This window comes from Neophocaena asiaeorientalis, unplaced genomic scaffold, assembly GCF_003031525.2.
Source record: "Neophocaena asiaeorientalis asiaeorientalis breed wild unplaced genomic scaffold, Neophocaena_asiaeorientalis_V1.1 scaffold192, whole genome shotgun sequence".
Taxonomy (NCBI): Eukaryota; Metazoa; Chordata; class Mammalia; order Artiodactyla; family Phocoenidae; genus Neophocaena; species Neophocaena asiaeorientalis.
This window is the reverse complement of record NW_020185326.1, coordinates 5,842,297-5,862,363: the sequence shown is the minus strand read 5'-3', so window position 1 is coordinate 5,862,363 and position 20,067 is coordinate 5,842,297. Positions and strand designations below refer to the sequence as shown.

Here is a 20,067-nt window from a genome sequence, read left to right as displayed (position 1 = left end):
TTCTTTTTTTTTTTTTGTTTTTTTTGGTTTTGTTTTTTTTTTTTTTTTTTTTTTGGGTTCGCGGGCCTCTCACTGTTGTGTCCTCTCCCGTTGCGGAGCACAGGTTCTGGACGCGCAGGCTCAGCAGCCATGGCTCACGGGCCTAGCCGCTCCACGGCATGTGGGATCTTCCCGGACCAGGGCACGAACCCGTGTCCCCTGCATCGGCAGGTGGACTCTCAACCACTGCACCACCAGGGAAGCCCTAGACTGTGGTTTGAAATCAATTCTGTGTTAACATGGTGGTATATAAAGGCTCTGAAAGGCAGTGGGTAAACAGAAGCAGGCACCAAGTTGTTCTATCTTTAGTGCCTTCTCCATTAACCTCCAGTGATTTTTGTTTAAATCATGATCATCTCAATAGAATTTTAGTCCTTATGTAGTTTATCCTTATTTTAGGTTTTAGCAAAAATTATTTGGAACAAGAAGGTGCTCATATTTTAAGAAGTATAAGAAAAAACCAACCCTGACATTACTAAGTGACTCGTTCTGCATGTTACAACCACCACTGCCTTAAGTGTGTGGCTGTCTTAACTTTTCAGGAGTCATTTTCATTATCTAACTGATAGAGGTACATGCAAACCTACAAAATGTCTTTGTTTCCATTTGACTTCTTTAGATTCTCTAAATTGCCAGGGAATAGTTCTTAAATCAGTTTGAGGGCGATAGTGAGTTAATTTTGAATTGCCTGAACTGTGAAACCTGGTTATCTTGAGACAGCACAACTCTTGTTGCAGAGCTTGTGTTATTCTGTTGGAACTATATCTTAAATACCTTGGAATATGTAACCTTTTAAAACTGACTTTTGAGGGGAGGAGGCAGGGGCATAAAAAAAAAAGGAAAAATATTGAGTTTTATTTTACTTATTGAGAAAGTTAATAATATTGGTGAATATATCATGGTCAAGGTTTTATACACCAAAATAATTTTAGCCATTGGCCAATAACTCGGGAATCAAGTAGAGGGCCTTTATTAAGTATCGGTTGCAGCCAGAAGTTGTAGGTCACTAAGGGACATTATTTGTTAATTATAAAACAGACCTTTACCCCAAACATGGGGAATATCTCCAGAGTAATGGCTGCCTTGATCTTTTCTGAACACTGGACACTTGCTTCTTGCCATTTTTCAGTCAGCTCATGGACAGGAGAGTTGAATAACTACTAACTTTGCTGGTGGGAGGAACTGCTGAATGTTCAGCCCTCTCTGAGTCTCATTCCTTTACTTTTGAGATCTTTCAGACTATCCTAAACAGTCACCAGATGGGAGCTTTCTATAACTCAGGTCTTGATCAAGGCCTAGAAGGGTTGTCAGTTCTTATACCTACCTCTTCTTATACCTCAGGCTTCCCTTCATTGAAGACTCTCCTTCCCTCCCCAAGAAACACACCAGTTCGTTAATCTTTTTCTGCAAACAAGTCCTATGTATTTATCTTCAACAGCAGTGGTGAAGGGCCTTGCATCTGTTATGCCCTGCTTGGCAGAGGTAAGCAGGACTGACGGTGGGCTCTATTGCTTGTGAGGCTGAATTGATTCAGGTCTTCAGCTCCCCTCAGTGACTCCTGACTGGGTATATGTTCCTTCCTGCAGAGAGGAAGGCTTTGGCCTTGATAAAGTCTTGACCTAGTAGGTCAAGTAACTGGGAGTTGGGCAGAGCTCCAGCGCACCAGTAAGCCCCATTTTCCAGGCAATGTACAAACCAGGGCTTTTTAGTGCAGAGGTTAACCCGAGTCCCTAGATTCCCAGGCTGTGTAGGCAGTACACCATGCTACTTACTATGCGTGAGCAGCCCATAATATGGTCATTTCTTACCTTCGTTGGTCTCAGTGTAGAGATGATTATGTAAACAGTACATAATCATACCCAGCCTCTTGGACTGACTAGTCAGGCCCTGTAATCCCCAAGGACACAGTCTGGTCACTGACAACCACATACTGATGATGTCACAAGCGGTGCCTAGATGCTAAAGTTACTCCATGCAGCCCAGACCCTGGGCATCCTCAGTTGCGCGCCCACGCACCTAGTCGCTCCAGACCTCCAACCCTCCGGGATGCGGTACCCACAGTCGGGCGGTGTCCCTGCTTTCTTGGTCCCCAGCGGATGATGGCCGAGAGGCGGCTCGGGTTTCCCAGCCGGTGGGGTTAGGCCGCCGCACGCCGGAAGTGGCGGCTGGGGCGGGAGCGCCGAGGTGTCGGCGGGCGGGGCAGCAGCCAGGAGCTGGGGGTCGGTGCGTTGGTCATGTTTCCCTTCGGGCCCGGTAGCCCCGGAGGGGACAGGGCGGCCGGAGCCGGGGCTGAGGAGCCGGCACCCCACGCGAGACAGGCTGCAGCTGCCGGGCCGCTCCCTTCTCCGCCCCCGTCGCTACAGCCGGGGGCTGACGCAGCCCCTCCTCCGTCGCCCTGCGGGAGCCCTCGCCACCCCTGCGCCCCTTCGCAGCCCCAGACTGGGCGCGCGGGGGAGCTCTGGCCGCCCGGAGCTCTAAAGTCCTCAGCCGCTTCCGCCCAGGGAGAGCAGTCACCGCCCTCCCCGCCGCGCCGGCAACCCGGGCCTGACTGCAGGGCCGGGAGCCGGGGCCGGCACTGCCTCAGCGCCCGCCTGGGCGGCCCTGGCGCTCAGCTGTTCGGGTGGCTGAGAGAGCGCAGCCTGGGCCGCGGGCTGTTCGTGGATCCGGCACGAGACAATTTCCGCACCATGACTAACCTCTATGGTTCCATCCATCCCGCGGACTCGGTGTACCTCAGCACCCGCACCCATGGGGCCGTCTTCAACCTCGAGTACTCGCCCGACGGGTAAGCGCGGCCCCTCGGAGGGCGGGGACCCGTCTCCGCGTGGCGCGGCTGCCGGTGGGCGGCTGCCCGGGGCCCGCTCGCTCGGCCCGGGCCGGGGTTTGAGAGTCCGTTTGGGGCGGCCGGCCTTCGTGCCCCTGACTCTTTATGAAGCACTCTGTCGCTATTGCAGGCTCCGTCTGGCCCTTGGAGGTAGGCGAGCCCGGGATTGGTTTGCTCCCCTTCAGGACCGGCGCTCTGTGAAGGAGAAGTGCCAAAAGCCCCCCGGCAGGTCTGTCAGAGCCAGTCCAGAGCTAGGGTTTGCTGGCACACCGTAGATGCTCAATAAGTACACTTTGAATAAATGCCCGTTCTTTCCCTGTCACACTAGGCTTGTGTTTTTCCCACCTAAGCTTGGTCAAGGGTACGGAGCCTGCAGACTCCCTGTTCCCTGTGCTGACTTGCCCTGAGGGGACAAGTGCGCGGTCCGTCGTTCCTTTGCTCCAGTAAGATACTAAGACACTGCAGAGAGGTATGTTGTGATGTGGGACATGTGTGAAGTTCCACGCTAGACTACATTCTTCTGTTAAGGGTATCCAGCCTTTCTCCTGGCTGACCAAAATTTCATGTTTGGCCTCGGTTTACTTTGGGCTGTGGAGAATTTTCAAAGTGATATATGTATGTATATATATTTTTTTACTGAACGAGGTAGTTTATTACTCAAAGGGTGAGAATAATCAGGATATGACGTTAAATTTATGAGCGCAGTCAAATTTCAAATTGTGTACATGTGCACATACATGAGCAAAAGAAGCTTTTTTCTCTCTGAGAAGGTGAGTAAAGCTAGATTGTGGTTTTCTCTTTGCAGTAACTGAGGAACAAGGGCAGAGCGTGGTTAAGGTGACTCAAAAGAAAAGGGATACAATTCAACTAACAAGTAGAGGATTAGTCTTCAAGGAAGACATACAGGGTTCTCAGAAATTTGGCCAAGATCAAGTATAGAATATTATTCTAATTAGAATAGAAATTTCAGGTAAGGAAAGGACGGATTAACTAAATCTAAGTTGTAACTGTGAAGCTCACCAAGTTCGCATGGTTAGCACATAGGAAAAAGAGGATTTGAACTCAGGCAGTCTAACTCCAGAGTTCTTAATCACTGTACTAATACCAAATTACATGGATAATTACCTTAAGAATTAGCATTTTCCTACCTGAAGATTAATTTAAAGTCTATTATAACAGATATAGTCTAACATTAAACATGGCATGTTCATCTATTTTGAATACTTGTACCGTTAATCTTAAAATACCACTTTTTCAATAGGGAGTTGCTTTTCAATTTTCTGTAGCAATGAAAACCATAATTTACAATTCTTATAAATATATAAATTGGTGCTTATTATTCTGGAGCACTGAGGGAAGAAAAAATCTGTTTCCCTCATTGGCTCAGAAGCAGCTACCAAAATAAAAAGCTATAACTTCCAAGATTGTTCGCTTTCCTGCTGACATTAGTGAGGCTGGGGCACCAAGCATGAAGTACACCAGAGCCACTTCAGCTTCTGCTTTCAGGAGAACATAGAATGGTAAATAGAAAAGGACCATATCATTAGGGAAAACACTTTATTTCCAAGTTTCTAAAATAGTATTAAAACAATAAGGGAAAAATGCAAATTATATAAAGTGGTATGATGGCACATCAATCACAGCTTCCTAACAAGCCCTTTCAACATTCAGTGCTAATTGCTGAAACACTGAAATAAAGTGATGTTTCAATTATTTGGTCTTAAACAATGACAGGTTTAAGATTCACCTGATTAAAAACCATCCACACCAATATAATAGCATATCATAAGATAATTGGCTGACAGTTTTTGCAAATGGCAGTTGTTAACATATTTCTTCCACACATATAAATGTTGTGCTGAGGAGGGGAGTAAGATGTTTTCTGCCTTTCTTTTATGATGGGTTGTAGAAGGATCCATCTCTTCCTCTCCTATATTATCAATTTGTGAAGTTGGACTACAATTCATTCTCTCCTCTTCTTGCCTCTGGAGTCTGTCTGCCACAGCTTGGATAGCTTCTGTCCATTCTTCCCTTTCCTCTGGAGTGTCTACATGAAATGTTCTCTCTATTAACAGTGGTCCACTGGAGACATCTGATAATAAATGTGTTTGGCTTTGGTTGTTCTGTTTTCATTAACTGGCGTTTTGCTACTGAAAAGTTGTTGAGGGGATAAGGTAAATCCATATCTTGGGATTTCTCTTTATATCCTATGAATGAGCCATCTGTCTTCAAAAGGAAATATCTTGGCCTCCAGTTTTTTATATATTCTCCCCTCTTCTGAACCCAACCTTCTTTCACAGTGGTAACGTTGCTCATGATGGTGCCCCTCTGAGTGGCCATGGAGCTGGAGCGGGAGCTCAAAGTGATATATATATATTTTAAACTTTGTTTTGTGAGTACAGGAACAAGTTCAACAGCAATCAAAGGAAAAAATTTACACATGGTTCCACCATGAGCGGACATAGATAATACAACTCTTACCCCATCAAGGCCTCTGGATTCTTAGTCATTTGCTTAGCTGTTCATTCATTCATTCATTCATTCCCTCCCTCGTTCAGCAAATATTGGGTTGGCCAAAAAGTGCCTTCTGTTTTCACCAAGATCTTTATTGAACAACATAGTCATCCTTTTGTTCTACTATCTTCTGCCATTTTTCAGGCACTTCATAATTCCATCTTCCCAAAACTTTTAATCTTTTTGAGCAAAGAACTGTTCCAGGTGCCTTTTACAGTCTTCCAGGGAATTGAAATTTTTTCCATTAAGAGAATTTTGTAAAGACCTAAATAAATGGAAATCTGAAGGTGCAATATCTGGTGAAAACGGCAGATGAATCAGAACTTCCCAGCCAAGCTGTTAACAGTTTTTGCCTGGCCATCAAAGAAACATGCAGTCTCACGTTATCCTGATGGAAGATTATGCATTTTCTGTTGACTAATTCCGGACACTTTTCATTGAGTGATGCTTACAGTTGGTCTAACTGGGAGCAGTACTTGTTGGAATTAATCATTTGGTTTTTTTGGAAGGAGCTCATAATAGAGGACTCCCTTCCAATCCCACCATATACACGACATCACCTTCTTCGGATGAAGACCAGCCTTTGGTGTGGTTGGTGGTGGTTCATTTCACTTGCCCCACGATCTCTTCTGTTCCACATTATTGTACAGTATCCACTTTTCATTGCCCGTCACAGTTTGTTTTAAAAATGGAACGTTTTCCTGGACTTCCCTGATGGCTTAGTGGTTGAGAGTCCGCCTGCCGATGCAGGGGACACGGGTTCGTGCCCCGGTCTGGGAATAAAAAAAAAAAAGGAACGTTTTCATTACATTTAAGTAGAGAATCGCATGTAGAAATACGGGGAAGAAGGTTTTTTTGCTTAACTTATGTGGAACCCAAACATCAAAGTGATTCACATAACCAAGCCGGTGTAAATGATTTTCAGTGCTTGATTTGGATATTTTGAGTATGTTGGCTATCTCCCGCATGGTATAAAGTTGACTGCTCTCAATTAATGTCTCAATTTGATGGCCATCAACTTCAGCTGATCTACCCAACCATGGAACATCGTCCAACAAGAAATCTCCAGCATGAAACTTCGCAAACCACTTTTGACACTTTTGATCAGTCACAGCGCCTTCTCCATACACTGCACAAATCTTTTTTTGCATTTCAGTTGTGTTTTTACCTTTCTTGAAATAATAAAGCATAATATGACGAAAATGTTGCTTTTTTCTTCCATCTTCAATAATAAAATGGCTACACAAAAATTCATCAATTTTGATAAGTTTTTTAAAAATGCACACTGATAGGACAGCTGTCACATACAATCTAACAAAATTGTTTTTAATGAAGTTAAAGACACCTAAGGGCTACTAGAGCCATTTTACAGAAAAAGCTGAACAACCTTTTGGCCAACCCAATATTTGTTGAGCACTTGCGGTGCTCCAGAGGCAGAGGTGGCAGTGGTGAGCAAACCAGCTAATGGCACCGCTTTCATTGGTCTTGGGACGTATTGGTTCAACTAGACATTAATAACCATACTAAATAATTTCTTAATGTATATTTACAAATTGTGATACAGGCTTGAAAGAATCTGTTGTGGACTAGAGTTTTCAAGGTTTCCCTGAGAAAGTGACACTTGACCTAGATTGGAAAAATGAGTAGAAGATAAATTAGTCAAGATAGTGTTTGGAAGGGGATAGAAATACTTTAGGTGGAGGAACTGGTATGTCAAAGGACCTGTGGTTGGAGGAGCAGCATATCATGCTAGAGAAGCTGAAAGAAGATAGGTTAACAAAGTGAAAAATTGGGCTGAAGAAAGACATAAAATGTGCTGACAAAGGAACAAAGCAACAGAATCTGGAATCACTGAGCGAGTACACCCTGTTTCCTTTCACTGTTGCAAATGCTTTTTCTTAATCAGACTCAGTTCTGGGATCTCTGGGGTTTCTCCCTATAGCAGTTGACCAGTAACAGTGACTGTGCACCTGAATACAGAGAAAATTGGTGAGGGGAGAAACTGTTTTGCTGAAGTTTATCCATGGAACCTCCTCTCCTCACTTCCTTCCTCAAGCCCTATTCCTAAAGCTTCTCCCAAAATACCAGGAGTCTGTTACTCATAACCCTTCAGTTCCTTTCTTCAACATATCTCAGTTCCTCTCCTCCCAACCTCCGGCCTTCAGAAGTAGCTATTTCTACTCTTCGGAGGTGGGATTTTAGGTAGAGGGTGAGAGGGATAGAATGAGTTATGAAGAAGGAATTCTCATTGCCAGTGCTATTAGAATGAGGAGTATATTACTGATAGTTCTTGTTTGAATCTGGGCTACATTTTCTTATAGTAACATTTTTGTAAAGGTGGTTAGGTACTCTAGTACTTAAAATAATTTGATAATGTGTAATTATGCAATTAACATGTACTTTAGAAAACATAGGCAGTAAATGAGCTAAAAGAAGCTAAATATCATTTATGATCCCAGAGATTGAATGGCTATCTAAGGAATTTTTTTCTTGTATATATTTATTTATTAAAAAAAAAATTTTTTTTTTTTTTTGGTCATGCTATGCAGCTTGTGGTATCTTAGTTCCCTGACCAGGGATTGAACCCAGGCCATGGCAGTGAAAGTGCCAAGTCCTAGCCACTGGACCGTCAGGGAACTCCCTGTGTATGTTTATTTTAACATAAAGATAGAATCAACTATTTTTTAGCCTGCTTTTTTTCATATAATATATTACAAATTATTTATGTTAATGAATATATTTCTACAACATTATTTAAATTTTTTCATTAGTTTAAATAAACTCTCTCTAAACAAATATTTTAGATTTATGTATTCCCTTATGGTAAGTCCCTAGAATGAGTCAAAGGTTATGAAGATTCTGGATACCTATTATTAAACTGCCCTCTGTGAAGACTGTACCAATTCTTATTCCTGTCAGTCCCATATGAAAGTACTTGTCTTCCCATACCCTTGCCAATATTGCACATTGCCATACTTTTTCATTTATGTCAAGGTGGTAGGTGAAAATGGTTCAGTGTTTTAATTTTTTAGTCTTTTGACTACATCTACTAATATACCTCAAATTTTTATAGGACTTAAAATGGTTTTATATAAAATGACAAACTGTGTTAAATGAAATGATTTCTCATATCCTTCAGTCATATATGAGTTAAATCAGCTTACTGGATACCGTAACCACTGTCACAAGGACTTCTCAGTACAAAAAGAAGAGGTGATACAGAAGGTAAGAATTAAAATTGTGAATTTGATAGAGACCAGACTAGAATTTGGCACTTAAAAAAAAAAAAAGGATACATGGACTAGAAGGTAATTTCTAAAGAATTCCAAAAATGTTTTAAGCAATAGCAACACTGTCAATATAAATCTGTCAACTCCTAAAATGACATTTTGAAAAAGGAAATATGATATTAATAGATTAGATAATATGGGACTTTCTTAGGCTATACTCTATGAGAACACATTAGGCACTGCTGTAGAGAAAATTAGTGTATTGGAAAATAGAAGTGAAGAAGTTATCCAAAATGCAGACAAGAGAGACAGAGACTGAAAATATGAAGGAGGCTTAGTGACATGAAGTGTAGAGAGAAAATGCATATCATGTACTTGGTCAGTTCCTAAAGAAAATGAGATAGATAATAGGGTAAAACAAACTTGAAGCAATAATAGCTGAGAGATTTCCAGAATTGAAGGAAGGTACCAAACCATGATTTAAGAAGCCCAGCACACCCCAAGCAGGAATTCTCCCTAGCCATGTAGTGAAACTGCAGGACAACAAATATAAAATCATAAAAGCTAGAGAAAAAAACCTTCAAAGGAGTAACTATGTGAGTGAAAGCCAATTAGTCATCAATAATCATGTAAATTAGAGGACAGTCGTGATTATTTTTTACTATGCTGTAAAAAACTGCCAATCTAGATGTCTGTACCTAGCAAAGATAGGTTCTTTGTTCTTGTCAAGAACAAAGATGAAATAAATACATATGCACCCAATCAGAACTGTAAGGTCAGAGGTATTAGAAGGAATGAAGAACAAAGGAAGTGGAAAATTTGTATGTAAAATTAAATCTGATTTTCTCTTTTGGGATTAACAAAGATGTAGCTAAAATAGTAGACAACAATAGCATAAATTATGAAAGGATGCTCTAAATTCCTTTTTTCTTTTTTTTGAGGGAGAATTGTGATATATTAACTTTAGGCTTTAATGTGTGCGTACCACCAAAAGACAAGTAAATATATTATTTCCAGACTAGTAGAAGAAAAAATTTTGGAATGAGAAGAAAAAATTCCAAAAGAAGTCAAGAAAGGGAAAGGAGAAAAAAGTAGAAAAGGTATAACAAAAAGCACAAAGAATGGCTGAAAATAAATCTAAATATTACTAATTATAATATAGAAGTACTAGTACTTCTTGTACACAGGAGAGGATATATCAAACACATTCTAGAAGGATAGAGAAAGACATATCAAACATTCTAAACAAAAGAAAGCTGGTGAGCTATATTAATATACAAAATAGGATTTAAGGCAAAAAAAAAATTACTAGAGTTAGAAGGTTACTTCATAATGATAATAGCTCAATTCACCTGGAAGATAAAACAGTTCTGAAATTGAGGGTTTTTTATTTATATACATCAAAAATTGATAATTTCAAGGAGAAAAAAGAAAAATTTATCATCATAGGGGATGATCTTAATACACATTATAGCATACCTCAGTTAAGCAGGCAGACACAAACATAAGGGTACACAAGATAGAAACAGCACCACTTAAAATCTTGCTCTAAAGGGCATGTATAGAATACTGCATTCAGGCCTGATATTCAACTAGTACACATTGGTTCACCTGTACCAGTTGTTAAAATATTAATATATATCCATGGTGGTTGAGTAGTTAGTTACTGCCCCAAGCTCACTGAGTGCCTTCCTAGTGCTTAAGCACCTTCCATAGGATCTCTCAGTAACCCATTATATAGCAACTAAAGATTTACGAACTGGCACAGCAACCTGCCAAGAAACATCTTACTAGAGACCTTTAGCATCCACTCTAAGCTCTTCTCCCCATGCCAGGTATCCTCCCACGCACACAAAAAATCCATAGGCAAATGCTGAGTGACCATTTGGCTCCCCTTAGTGTGGGGCTGCCTGCCTTTCTCACACACTCTCCCAGTCATTCTCACATGGTCATTTGTGGGAACTGCAGCCTCTGGGGAGATCCAGAGAGATGAAAAGAGCAGTCTGATGAGAGTAATGGCACTAGTGCAGGCACCATCCAAACATTAATTCTCTTGGCAAAGTGTGCATACCCTTTGCAGGATACAATCCATGGCAGGTGAATGAGGTCTATGAGGATGGTTTATGGATGAATGACTCCTGGGATGTACTTCCCTAATTTTATCATTCTTACTGAATTTCACCTTTATTTAGTGGGATAAGTTTGCCAAAAGCCACTGAATACATGCCCACCATGGACATTAATAACACTCTATTAATGAACTTGACTGCCAACATAAGTAGTCTCTTTACCAGAAACATTTAGTTGAGAGAACTGAGAAGCTGAAAGGTCATGAAACAAAAGATTTGTATTCTGGTTTATGCTGTTAACTGCTGTATTACATTATGTCTCATTTGGGCTGAGGGATTAGGTTTGATATCATTAAATATGATATATCAATAAATTATTTTGTGACTTAGTTATTAATGTAATTGAATATAAAAATTAACAGCAAGCATTATAAGGGCCAAAATTTTTTTAATATACTTACTGTTAACTGCAGCAAAAGCTGAAAAGAGAATTCACTTCCCATGAACAATTCTGTTGCTATTAAGAGTGACTTTTTTTTTACTTATCAAGTCTACAGGTTACTTGATGACTACCTATTTATGAGGACTTTTTAAAAATTGAAGTATAGTTGATTTACAATATTGTGTTAGTTTCAGGTGTACAGAAAAGTGATTCAGTTATATTTTTTTCAGATTTTTTTCCATTATAGGTTGTTAAAATATATTAAATATAATTCCCTGTGCTATATAGTAAATTCTTGTTGCTTATCTGTTTTTCGTATCTGTCAATCCCATACTCCTTATTTATCCTTCCCTCCTTCCCTTTCCCCTTTGGTAACCATAAGTGTGTTTTATATGAATGACTACCTATTTAACGTGGAAATTCTTGGAGGGGCTTTATGCAATTTCCTGTGGCAGTTCATGGTTCAGACAAAAGCATCTGTGTCAAAAAAACGATTATGGCTACAATTTCCAAAAATTAATAAATGATTGGGAATTACTAGAATAATTTGATGAACAATTTGAGTTAGAAGTAATACCACTTGGCAAGCATTTTTATAACCTATAGGTTAGTTTAATTTTTTAATGTTTTAAAATTTTTATTCATGTTAATTTATATTACTATTGAATATTTAATTTTTTTTGAATATCACATTTGACTATATGTAACAGCTGCCTCATGGTTTTTTTTTTTGCAAACATACAAGGATGATTTAAAAATTGCTCTCCTGTAAGGCCACATATTTCAAAAGATTATCATTAAGTAGTTTCTCAGTATAATGTGATTGCTAGAAATTAGTAACTAAAAGAAAACTAGAAAAACCTCATGTATTTTCAAGTTAAGAAACATTTATGAATAACTCATAAGTCAAAGTAGAAATGATAATGGAAATTAGAAATATTTAGAACTAAATGATAATGAAAGTACCACGTTGCAAAAGTTGTGGGATATAAGTAAATCCTCAGTAGGAAAATTATAATCTTTAATAAACTAGAAAGGAAGACAAGGAAAATTAGTTAGCTAAGTGTCCATCTCAAGAAATAGTAAAAATAGTGAAGTTGTAGTAAAGTAAATCTGAAGAAAGTAAAAGGAAAGAAATACAGCAATAAAGAGTAAAATTAGTGAAATTCTAAAAATTAAGTAGAAATACTCAACAGAAAAATCTGTCTTGGAAAAGACAAAGAATAATGAAAAACACTCATTAGATTGATCAAGAGAATACCCAAGTAAACAATATTCAGAATGAAAGGGGGACATATTTTCTGATACAAGAAGTAGAGATTGTAGCTTTCCAGTGGTGGAGTAGATGGTTTGGACCAACCCTCCAACTGAGAATAATTAGAAAATCTAGAGAAAAACATAAATATCTAATGTAAGATATAAAAAGTTATGTTTGAAGGGATTAGAGAATTGAGGCAATGAGGAAATTGCAGGGCCAAGATCTGCAAATGGAGGGTAGCCAGAGATGTGAACCCACCGTTTTAGCCAACTGAATCTAGCAATATGGTAGAAATGAAAGATTGATTTAACATTAGAAAATAAATTAATGTAAATCACTACATTAACATATTTAAAAGAAAACTATAGGATAATTTCAGTAAGTGTTAGAAAATGTTTTATATACTTTAATGTATATTAATGGAAAAAAACACTCAGCAGATTTTAAGTAGAAGAGAATTTCTTTAATCCAATAACAGGAATCTACCAAAACAAACCCTACAGCAAACATTGTGCTTAATGATGAAATGGTGAATGTATTCTTGAAGATAAGGAACAAGGTGAGAGTGCATGCTATATTAACATTCTATTCAATATTGTACGAAAGTCCTAGCCAGTGCAAGGAAAAGAAGTATTAAAAAGAACAAAGCAGGAACTTCCCTGGTGGCACAGTGGTTAAGAATCTGCCTGCCAATGCAGGGGACATGAGTTTGAGCCCTGGTCCGGGAAGATTCCACATGCCGCAGAGCAACTAAGCCCGTGCACCACAAGCACTGAGCCTGTGCTCTAGAGCCCATAAACCACAACTACTGAGCCCGCATGCCACAACTACTAAAGCCTGTGCCTAGAGCCTATGCTTTACAACAAGAGAAGCCACCGCAATGAGGAGCCCACACACCACAACGAAGAGTAGTCCCCACTTACCACAGCTAGAGAAAAGCCCGTGCGCAGCAACAAAGACCCAACGCAGCCAAAAATAAATAAATAAATTTATATTAAAAAAAAAGAACAAAGCAACTGTTTATAGATATGATTATTGACAAAGAAAACCTAAAATAACCTATGATAAATTATTAAATAAAATAGCAAGATTGATGATAAATAATATTTTAAAAATCAGTTACTCTTCTGTGTACCAGCAACAAATGAAACAATTTTAAAAAGAACATTTACAAAAGCATCAAAAAAACCTCAAGTACCCAGGAATAGCTATAACAAAAGATAGGCATGATGCATATGGAGAAAATCTCTGTTGTAAATGGAGATATGACATGTTCAAGGATTGGAAGACTCCATATTGTCAAGATGTCAATTCTATGCAAACTTTTCTTTAGATTTATTACAATCTCAATTAAAACCCACAGGTGGATCTGTGTGTGTGTGGGTGTGTGTGTACATAACTTCCTAAGTCAATTCTAAATGTATAAGGATGTTCAAAGTTCCAAGGATTGTTACAATACTCTTGCTAAGAAAATCTTGAATATGTGGGAAACTATGCATATTACTGATGGGATGATTCAATACTGTATGATATAAATTCTACCAAATTAATTTGTAAAGTTACTGCATCCCAATAAAAATACCAACAAGATTTTTTATTAGTACCTGATAATGCTATATCTAAAATTCATTTGAAAGAGAAAGTATGACATTAGCACCCCAAAAAAATGTTTATTAGGGCAATGAGGGGCTTGCTTTGCCACTTGTCAAACCTTTTAGAAATTAAAATACTGTGGTGGTATTGGATAGACTAGAATATAGAGTCCCCCAAAAAAACTTGTGTATGATAAAGATAGCATTTAGAAAAGTATAGGCTTTGATGTTGGGACAAATGACATCCATTTTAAAAAGTTACAAATCATGCCATGTACAAAAATAGATTGTAATCTATTGTAATAGATTTTTTGGTATTAAAACCAAAAAAATGGGACTTCCCTGGTGGTAGAGTGGTTAGCAATCTGCCTGCCAATGCAGGGGACACGAGTTCAAGCCCTGGTCCAGGAAGATCCCACGTGCGGCGGAGCAGCTAAGCCCGTGCGCCACAACTACTGAGCCTCCGCTCTAGAGCCTGCGAGCCACAACTACTGAGCTCGAAAGCCACAACTACTGAAGCCCGCGTGCCTAGAGCCTGTGCTCTGCAACAAGAGAAGCCACGGCAGTGATAAGCCTTGCGCACCGCAATGAAGAGTTAGCCCCCGCTCACCGCAACTAGAGAAGGCCCGCGCACAGCAACAAAGACCCAACACAGCCGAAAATAAATAAAATAAATTAATTAAAAAGACTGTCAGTTTTATAGGTCTCTCTTTTTTTTAATAGGTCTCTTATGTACAATGTTTAAGATTAAGACTCTCCCAGAATCATTGATTCATTACTTTTATGCACAAAAAGTAAATTTCATTTCATGACTTCTGACCAACAAAAAGAAATGATTATTTATACATCCTGTAAAATTACATATATTAATTTGAATACTTTTACTCATCATGGTCAACTAGCACAAAAATCCTACAAAAATCCTTCACATATTAGTAAACTTTTGAAATCCAGATGCCTCACAAAAGGGTTTATGCAGACACCCTTTAAAGGATAATTTCATGATTACTACATATGGAAAAAATTTCAATTTAGTAGAATTTTTCCCTCCCCACTTTATCTAAAAAGTTTGTTCTGAATAGAAAAATTTGGCCATTTAAAATTCCATCTTATGCACTTTCATCTTAAAGTGTACAAATACCATTTGTTATTGGAACTATAAATTGAGAAGACCTGAACTTTCAAAGACTCAGGATTTCATTTGCTAGGTCTGAATCTGAAAGATCAGCACCTACAGAAAACTAAGGTAAAATAAATAAATGACAATAGATTTTCAGAAATCAATATGGGGTTTATAAAAATACAACTTTGTAATAGGAAAGGGCTGAAACAAGAGATAATACTAAAAATCCATAAAGGAAAAGGTTAAGGTTGACTATATCAAACTGGTTTGGTAGGGTATATGCTAGACCTTTTCAGTGCATTTTAATAGATAATGATGAAATACCTAATTTTGTTGTATATGATTTTTTTCCTAAGTTGCCTCATTTATGCATGTTTTTCTGCGACCAGCTTTTCTCATTTAAAAATGTTTTAGAGTTCTTCATACCCACATAAAGTTATCCCTTTCTTTTTAAATGTTGTACTATATTGTAAAGTATTATATACTATGGTTTATGTAATCAACCATTCCTTCTTTTATGTACATTTAGGTTACTTTCAATTTCTCCCTACAATGCAGCATATCTTTAAATGTGCTTCTTTGTATTTAGAAATAATTATTTCTCTAGATTGAATTCCCAGAAAAAAATTGCTGAGTCAAAAGGTATGCATGTTTAAAATTTTGATAGATAGTGGTACTCTCCACACAAGCCGCACCAGTTTACACTTCACCATAATGTATGAGAGTACCATTTCCTACTACTACTTTCAACAGTGAGTAGTGTCAGTCTTTTAAATATCTGCTACTAATGTGGACAAAAAGAAGTTATTCATCTATAACTTGTGTAGTTATAAATAGTTGAATATCAATAACCAGAGAATGCTAAAAAACTAAATAAGAGAAATGTGTCATTTGCTTCCAGGTCAGTGCTGACAGTTGCTTGTGAACAGACTGAAGTTCTGCTTTTTGATCCTATATCTTCAAAGCACATAAAAACACTTTCTGAAGCTCATGAAGACTGTGTAAATAATATAAGGTTAGTATTGTAGTGAAAAAGTGAACTTTATTAATGTGACCCAAAATATTCTGTTTTGGAAGTTAATGAAAATTTATAATGCCTTGTCCAGCAGTACTAGGTGATACACATTTGGAATTGTGAAACTTAGCCCTTTAATTACAAAACTTACTGTTAACCATTTTGGATTGGAATCTTTCTGAAATGCATTTTCACTTCCATATGATCTCACCTTTTCTCCTTGTGTATTAGGGTCATCATTATGAATCTCAGCCATGTATTACGATAGTCCTGTAATGCTTTTGGGCACTCCCACTGCTTAGCCTCTGTCACCACCAGCCCCCAAATTCATACTATTGAGGGAAAAAAAACATATATGCACAGAAAAACTTCTTTATAGCATTGTTGGAAGCTCCTTAAATTCTCAATAATGTGGGAAGTAGATAACAGTTGAATAGCTTGGTGGACTAATATGCAGTCATTAAAATGATGGTTACAGAGACTACATATCAGCACAGACAAATGCTTGTGATAGTACAGGTTAAAATCATAAAAATTATACAAATATGACATGATGCAGAAGAAAAAGATTAGAAGGAAATATTTTTAAATGCTTGCAGTGGATGTGTTAGAATGAATGGATTATGAGTAATTTTCTATTTTCTAAACTTTATATAATGAGATTATATAACTTTCATAATGATTACTTTTAATGTTCAAAAAATAATAATTTATGAGGAAATTACTTCTAGTCAAGGTGACATATTGAATTTTGATGTAACCTCTAGCTCCAAACATATAGAACAATAGATTAAATAGCACAAAAGATACAGCCAGGCTCTGAAACAACATAAACATCTTTGTGGCCATATGGCCAGACTGGAACACAGACACAAAGCTGTTACAGGGTTGAAACCATAAGCCCACTGGGTTTTCAGTCAGGCACTGACATATAGTAGTTTAGCTCCTGTCAGGAATCAAAAATGCTAAAAGTGTTTCATGTGAGGCAGGAATCAGAGCCAGAATTACTATATGAAGCCAGGGGTTTAGTTGGAATGAGGCTGAAAAAAGGAAAAAATTATTAATTACCTGGGGCTGTAGGTTTTAGATGATAAAGATACAGCCTCATGACCAGGAATTGAATGAAGCCATTGTTGAGTTGGTGACTGAAGGTATATATGTGATAGCTCCAATATTATCATGAAACTGGAGGCCTTAATGTCATTATAAGGCCTAGTAGTGGATTTGGTTCCAGAAATCCAAGTGGGGGCAACTATAAAACCATTAAATAGGAAGAAAGAGAAAAAAATTTTAAATCTTTCTTGCTCAAAATAAGCCTATATAACCAAACTTCCCAAACTCATGAAGATATCTAATGTTAATATCATAACAAAACCAGCAACTAGAACAGGTATTTTCTCTGGATAAAATTAATTTTTTGGAGTAGTCCAACAAAGACTTCATTTTAAAAAATGAATTATTTTATTTTTTTTTGACTAGGTAATACATGCACGTGGTACAAAATTCAAAGGTACAAAAGGGTAAACAGTGAAAAGTAAGTCTATCTCCCACCTCTTTCCCCTAGCCACTCAGTTCCCCTCCCCAGAGGCAACCACTACTACCAGTTTCTTGCTATCCTTTCTGAGATAGTTCACGCATGTACTAGCATATGTACACACATATACTAGCATATGTACACACATATACATAAACTTTTATATAAGTGGTAGCATTCTGCACATACTATTATATACGTTGGCTTTTTCACTTAGTGACATATTTAAGATCATTCCATATTTGTACCCATGGGATGATTTTATTCTTTTTAACGGCTGCGTGGTATTCCATTGACTGGAAGAAACTTTAAAGCATTTTTAGTATGCTCAAAGAAATAAGGGATACTTCCCACTAATAGCTTAAAATTATGAAAAAATTAGGTTAATGTGGAAAAAAACCAACTAGAACTTTTGCAAATTAAAAATATAGTTGGTATATTAAAAAACTTAATAAACGGGATAAACGTTACCCTTTGCACCACTGATGAGAGAATTAATGGGTTACAAAATATTAGTAAAAAAATTCACCCAGATTGAGATGTATAATATCTCAGTTACAGAAGAAAGAAGTTGCAGAGATTGGAGGAGAACTAAATTTTGAAGGCACAAAGGCTGAGAATTTTCAGCATTGAAGGACCTGAATCCTTGAATCAAAAGTAAACTCTAGAATCAAGTGGGTTAAACAAAGATAAAGCTACATCTAGACAGGTTGTGGTGAAATTCTAGAATATCAGATTAAAGAGAAAATCTTAAAAGCCACCAAAGTTAGAGGCCAGATTACCTTCAGAGGTACGATAATTGAACTGACTGGTTCTTATCAACAAGAGTTGATGCTAGGAGAAAAAGGAGTAATATCTTAAATGCTAAGACAAAGTAATGTTCAGTACCATTTCATATCCAGGTAAATTGTTATTCTAGAATAAAGAATTTTGATTCAGTGAAATTATAAATGTTAATTATTAATAGCAGAAAGGTAATAATTTAGGATTTTTGTGGGGGAGGGTGCATTTAAAACAAAGTTAAAATGAAAACTCTAGATTAGCACTATCCAATACAATTATAATTTTAAATTAAAAATTGTCTAGTAAAAAAAAAAAAAAAAATTGTCTAGTAGTCACATTAAAAAAAAGACATGAAATTAATTTTTAATAATATATTTTATTTACTCCAGTATGCCTAAAATGTTCTCATTTCAACATGCAGTCAGCATAAAAAAATACTGAGATATTTTATTGATACTTTCATTTTTTCATGCTAAATCTTCAAAATCCAGTATATATGTTACACTTAGAGCACATCTCAATGCAGACTGGCCACATATTAAGGACTCATTAGCCACATGTAGCTAATGGCTACCAAACTGCACATTGTAGCTCTGGATGGTAACAACAAATAGGTTGTACGTGTGGGGAAATTTTTTTCAGTGGGAATGTATAACATTTAATGTCCACATCATGTTCAAGAAGAGGATAGAAATATTAACTAATTTCACACTCTTTAAGAACAATCTATAATTAAGTATATATGATTAAAAAACTAAAATAATAAAACTATAGTTTATAGCTTCCAAACCAGCAAAGGTGGGTGGCAGAGAATATTGAAAACTTGATCAGTTCAGTAAAAGAAAGGAAAGCTTAAAAAAGTAAAAAAAAATAAGCAAAAGAAAGGAAGGATAAATAGAAAACAGGAAGTAGAAATAGTTCCAAATATATTAATAGTTCACAGTAAATATAAATGGATTGATCTTCTTTATTAAAAGGCACAGAGATAGCAATTTGAATAAAAAACAAAATCACGTATATACTCTTTATGGAGATACCAAAAATAAAACTACCCACAAATAGGTAAAGAAAACTGATGTAGGTTATCATTATTGGACAGATATAAGACCAAAGCTTTTTATATTTATTGTATTTATTGTTTTACATCTTTATGGGAGTATAATTGCTTTACAATAAGAATCCTTGCATTCCTGGAATAAACCCCACTTGATCATGGTGTATGATCCTTTTAATGTGCTGTTGGATTCTGTTTGCTAGTATTTTGTTGAGGATTTTTGCATCTATGTTCATCAGTGATTGGCCTGTAGTTTTCTTTCTTTGTGATGTCTCTGTCTGGTTTTGGTATCAAGGTGATGGTGGCCTCGTAGAATGAGTTTGGGAGTGTTCCTCGCTCTGCTATATTTTGGAAGAGTTTGAGAAGGATAGGTGTTAGGTCTTCTCTAAATGTTTGATAGAATTCTCCTGTGAAGCCATCTGGTCCTGGGCTTTTGTTGGAATACTTTTAATCACAGTTTGAATTTCAGTGCTTGTGATTGGTCTGTTCATATTTTCTATTTCTTCCTGATTCAGTCTTGGCAGGTTGTGCATTTCTAAGAATTTGTCCATTTCTTTCAGGTTGTTCATTTTATTGGCATAGAGTTTCTT

General features: G+C 37.4%; 1 protein-coding gene across 2 annotated transcripts in view; it reads left to right on the top strand.

Annotated features, from left to right (window-relative positions):
- The first annotated feature begins 2,211 nt into the window (after positions 1-2,211).
- The window catches only part of DCAF10 (DDB1 and CUL4 associated factor 10), a 56,359-nt gene continuing 38,503 nt past the window's right edge, over positions 2,212-20,067 (top strand). For both annotated transcript variants that reach the window (XM_024734394.1, XM_024734393.1), the window contains exons 1-2: positions 2,212-2,824; positions 15,993-16,106. In XM_024734394.1, coding sequence (XP_024590162.1) covers positions 2,274-2,824; positions 15,993-16,106 — 665 coding nt within the window. In that variant the 5' untranslated portion in view covers positions 2,212-2,273. The remainder of the gene's footprint in view (positions 2,825-15,992; positions 16,107-20,067) is intronic.